Source organism: Styela clava, chromosome 11 (genome assembly GCF_964204865.1).
Source record: "Styela clava chromosome 11, kaStyClav1.hap1.2, whole genome shotgun sequence".
Lineage (NCBI taxonomy): Eukaryota > Metazoa > Chordata > Ascidiacea > Stolidobranchia > Styelidae > Styela > Styela clava.
In genome coordinates, this window is record NC_135260.1 from 850,694 (window position 1) to 855,705 (window position 5,012).

The 5,012-nt window shown below is 36.1% G+C and overlaps 1 protein-coding gene across 1 annotated transcript; it reads left to right on the plus strand.

Moving 5' to 3' along the window:
• On the plus strand, nucleotides 1-3,707 carry LOC120348056 (uncharacterized). The gene is made up of 3 exons (XM_039418166.2): nucleotides 1-1,204; nucleotides 1,573-1,748; nucleotides 2,218-3,707. The coding sequence occupies exons 1-3, from the start codon at nucleotides 1,049-1,051 to the stop codon at nucleotides 2,987-2,989; spliced, it is 1,104 nt and encodes a 367-aa protein (XP_039274100.1). The 5' UTR covers nucleotides 1-1,048; the 3' UTR covers nucleotides 2,990-3,707.
• Nucleotides 3,708-5,012: the final 1,305 nt, after the last annotated feature.

Genomic DNA, 5,012 nt, shown 5'->3' on the forward strand with positions numbered 1-5,012 from the left:
TATATACATAAAGAAAGGCGAAGATTGAAAAAAATATTTCGACATTATGTTGCAAAATACGATTTCAATTCCGCCGGCGAAATATGTTTGAAGTGGCGTGTTTCTCACAACTGCTTTTCTATTTGCGTTTGTATGTTAGTTGATCAGGAAGTATCGTAATGGTAAATAGCGGCTACCTCGGATATAATTTTAATTTTCAATATTGTAAACGAGTTATGGAGTTCTATTTTAAGACATATGATTAACATTTCAGCCCAAAATCCGATTCAAGTTATAATTCGATTCGCGGTGAAGCAGGGACGCGTTTTCGCTCATTGGGGCACGATCGCTCCCAGAGCGGCAGATGGTAAACTGGGGAGAAGAGTAGCAAGGGAATTAGAATTAAGTCGATGTTTAGGAATAGGAATCCGAATCATTCGATTGATAGGGAACAAAAAAATCGGAATTTCCAGAAAATGAGTTTCGAAAAAGACGAAAATGTTAGTCCTGATGACAGGCTAGAAGCGTCCAACTAAGGAGGCTTTGATTTGTCTATTTATTGGGTGCATATAGGGGAGCATTCAAATGTCGATTTAGGTCATATATATATCCATCCCCAATTGTAACCTAATGTCTATATGGAAGCCCAATAGTCCTCTACAAAGGAGGCCATTTAAATAGCGATTATATATCCATCCCTATTTCTGATTCTATACTGCGTGAGCATCGATCGAGTCTCGCACACAAGTAATAGCCAATGATAAATATAGCTTAGTATTCGAATTTTAGTTAGATTAAATAAAATTGCGCAATCAGCCGCATGATAATATCTCAGATTATGATGTCATATTCATTCCGTAATCATAAATCACAATATTATCGATTGTTGTCAGTGTTTGTGATACAACAATACCATAGTGATTTCACAATACGCACCTTAGTTTGTATCCGTGATGTAACAATCTTGAGAATCAGTTGTTCAATTTTTTAGAATAATATACTAAACTGGTATTTTTTTTCATATTTTCAGAATTTTACGTTTATTATAAATTTATCGTAAGTCAAAACTATGTTGGATACTACGTCATCAGCTAATGACGAAATGTACAAGCAAATAACAACTACATCGGTATCTTCAACCACAACTGCCGGAAATTGGGATCTCGGAATTCCGCAGAGTTTTCAATCACTCACGAGGGCGATAACGTCGTCAATAGACGATGAGGTGAATATCTTAAATAACTTTCAAACATTTGTCCGACTGATAATTTCAACTAATACTATTCAAAACGTCGCAATGTTTCATTTTCAATGATATAAACGTCCATATTTTGACTTAACGGCTTTTGCCTCGACATGTGATTTTGATAAAATACCAGGCAACGTAGTTTATAGTAAATACAAGTGATTCGTAAGCGCAGTGGAGTATTTGCCTTTATGTAACATATTTACATATGTATTCATATAAAGCAATATCTGTATATAGTGGCTCCTTTCTTTTGTGCAGAGGTTTGCTCTTAGCGAAAAAATATATGAGAATGTTTGAATGTCTATTCTCTATTTTGGTATAAACGTCCAACTTCACTATTTCAGGAAAAATCGTTGAATAAAAACGAAGAAACTAGAAAATCCGAGAAATCAAAAAAGAAGCGCAAACGCGATCGAAGCCCGGAGACTGTTCATCATTTGAAAAAGCAGAGACGATCAAAAGCTAATGATCGGGAAAGGAACCGAATGCACGGACTGAACGACGCCCTGGAACGTCTAAGGTTTGTTAGCGCTATATTTGAGCATTTTACGGGATAGCGATATTTTCGTGATGTGCACTCCTTACATCAAAAATACTTCTCCCGTTCCTGTACATTAAAATAGGCAGAAATATATGCAAATGACTAGATTGGGCATATGGAATGGGTCATTATTCCTCAAATACGTATTTCTACCAACACATTATTTCGTAAACACTGCGCTTCGAATTTCACTTAAAGCGAGATTCATAAATCAATATGGCTAATGCTTCGGTCGCCATTTTGGATTCGAGCAAATAATGGCGAATGCATTGCGATGAAGGATAAGCGGGCGTTCATTCGCTATATTGAAACTCATTGGTTAGTTATATTACCCGCATTACTCGAGGTGTAATAAATTGATTAGGCAGTGCTAAAGTAGGCCCTTACTGATATAGTAACCGGCACCAATTTATTCAATTTTAAACTAAAAATTCTATTCTCTTTACAGAAAAGTTCTCCCAACTTACCCCGACGAGACAAAACTGACGAAAATCGAAACTCTGCGATTCGCTTACAATTACATTTGGTGTCTCAGTGAAATGCTAAAGAACGGAAACACCGACCGAGCAATGGTGATGCAGCAAAACAATTTTATGAATGGTGACGAAAACATTGTGTCATCAACAACTGGAGGACAATTTATGACGTCACCGATGATGCAAGAAGCGACACAACCGATGATGTCACAATACCCTCCAGAAGCCTATCAATACCATCAACAAATGCCAATGTATGAGCAAGAAAACGAATCAAACGAAATCGCAGAATGTTTTGACGACTTGGCCCTCGAACAACCTTTTATGACGTCACAATTTGATGTCAACTCCCACAATCTACCAACTTATGATTTCGATTGCAGGAATACCAATAATAACAATAGCAACAATAATGTGGGGGTTGAATATCAACAACCTCAAGTGCGCCCTCTTCCACCGATGACACTTCAAGGACTTGCCCCTATTTCTCATACTCCCCCCACCCCACCTTTTTCGGCCACTTCCCCCCACTGTGGAAGTCCCCTCATGTCAGCTGATTCCATGGGAAATCAACATTTTACTTTTGTTCCTCCTCCAACTCCCAGTGACACCGGGGATTCTCCATTTAGCAGCCCCCAAAAACCCAAGCAATTTGAAATCCCTCCCCACCCAAACATGCTGTGTACTGCCACTGGTGGCCAAATGTTTCACCATAGTTCGGAACAGTATTTTTCTATGAGATAATTTTCTATTTTTTTCGTTTTTTCCTATTAAAAATTCAATGTTATTGCTCTATCTTAGGCAATTTGTTAAATAGAACTTATTGAAAACTTGTCAAAAAATTCGAAAACTTACAATTGATTCAATTTTTTTTAATATTTAATTTATTTGTATAAAGCTCGCCTTCACCTACTAAGGTCCACTATTTGCCAATAAATCTTTGAATTATCATGATGCCATGTTTATTCGATGATACGAAGATAAAAACCCTACTGCCAAGTTGCACGTTTTTTTACTAAAATTGATAGTTTTGTTACATCATAATTTTATTACGTCATCATTTTATTATATCATCATATTTGTAAAAAACACTGCCATTTTTTGAAGCTTGACTGAAAAAAGTTCGATTATGCCATATTTTATTGTGAAATTTCTTGGCCGTACTGACTTAAATTATTTCAACTTGATGAAGTTTGTCTCAGCTCCTGCTCTATTATAGAGATTTTTTCGCGTACAAGTAAAATCCTGTAACCTTGCTTTGAGCGAATGTACTTTAATACCCCCCATAACTTAAAAAAATGATTTTCCTGAAACCGACTACACAAAAACTAAACTTTTTGTTTAATTATTATTTTTTTATATTTTGTATTATTTGTTATTGTCACTGCCCTTTTTCATACTTTTTGTCCCGTGCTGTCTCTTCTCTTCTTCAAAATAAAAATTATTGAAAACAAACAAAAAACATTGCTTTGTGCTTAAAAAAAGGTTGAGAACGGGGGAGATAACTAATTTTGTTCGCCTAATTTACATCAAGTTGTGTAAAGGGACTGAAACCTATGGGCAGGGGGTATACTGGCGAACACAGATGTTCTCCGAACTCGTAATAGAACTGAAATAAGGAAAATCGGAATAAAATTAGGCTTAACCCTAACCTGGTACACACACACGCATAGTGAGAGAGAAAGAGAGGTTTCGAAATAGGCGCAGGTCGATAAGAGATTATCCGGGTCAAATATAGAAATTGAAATTTTTGAAATTTTAGATTTTATTTTATAGGGAGTAAATTTTACACGTGTTCGTGTATTTATAATTACTATTAGTATAGATTACGCGAGACTAACTCCCAATCCTTCCTCAATACATTTATGTTAGTAGATCCGTATGCGTATAATGCAAGGATGCTGTGGCAAGAATAAACATTACCATACTACTCAGTTAAACACAAATGTATTACTGATTTTTAAAGTATTGCTGTAACGCATCAGTCAGAGTGTGATTTGCACTTATGAAAGAGAGGATTCCCGGAACCATTTCTACAGTGAATTCCTCTGCGAAATATCACACAATGACAGACGCTATATATAAATCAATATATTGCGAATCGATTCCTCTTGATAAGTTTAAAAACAAAGTTAGCACATTATGGAAAGATCCGTAAGTTCGTTTTCATGCGATTGTAAACAGTGTTTTCGGGATAAATTCTGTTCTCCGTGTTCTCGAGTTAACTTCAAGCATTATATACCAATGCGAACCCGACGAAAACTAGATAGTTTGTGATACTTTTTTTTTGGGCTTTTTCCGCGGATAGCCGACGAACTCACTAACAACATTAGGGATTGGAATAGTCTTTAAGTATGTCAGACCCAGATATAATGCCGAATTTAAACAAGTGTTAAGAACGTTCAACGAACTTAAGACTTTTGAGGTATTGTAGCAAATTTGGCCTTTTTTTCATTCCCATTGAAAATCTGAAGGTCCAAATCGAAAGAATCCACAGCCCTGGCCAAAGAGTTACCTGATATGTTGGCGTAATCGCAAATTTCTCTGGGTCACTAACGATTTATAATATTGGAAAACCAATCAATTTACTGTTGTTCGATTCAATCAAAGAAATAGTCAATAGACAATCCAGCCAAATAAACATCTGTTAGTAGCAATTGCGCACAGAATTTAGTTTGCTTGGTACAACAAATCGATATTTGAAAACAAAGTTGACTAAGTTCAACACACAGAGTCTTCGATATTTGGGTATTGCTGAAGTATGTGA

What these genes read in the sequence shown, in the direction of transcription:
- LOC120348056 (XM_039418166.2), top strand. Translation starts at nt 1,049, where the DNA reads ATGTTGGATACTACGTCATCAGCTAATGACGAAATGTACAAGCAAATA. An exon ending in CGTCGTCAATAGACGATGAG is followed by an intron (nt 1,205 to 1,572) that starts GTGAATATCTTA and finishes TCACTATTTCAG; the next exon opens with GAAAAATCGTTGAATAAAAA. An exon ending in GACGCCCTGGAACGTCTAAG is followed by an intron (nt 1,749 to 2,217) that starts GTTTGTTAGCGC and finishes TTCTCTTTACAG; the next exon opens with AAAAGTTCTCCCAACTTACC.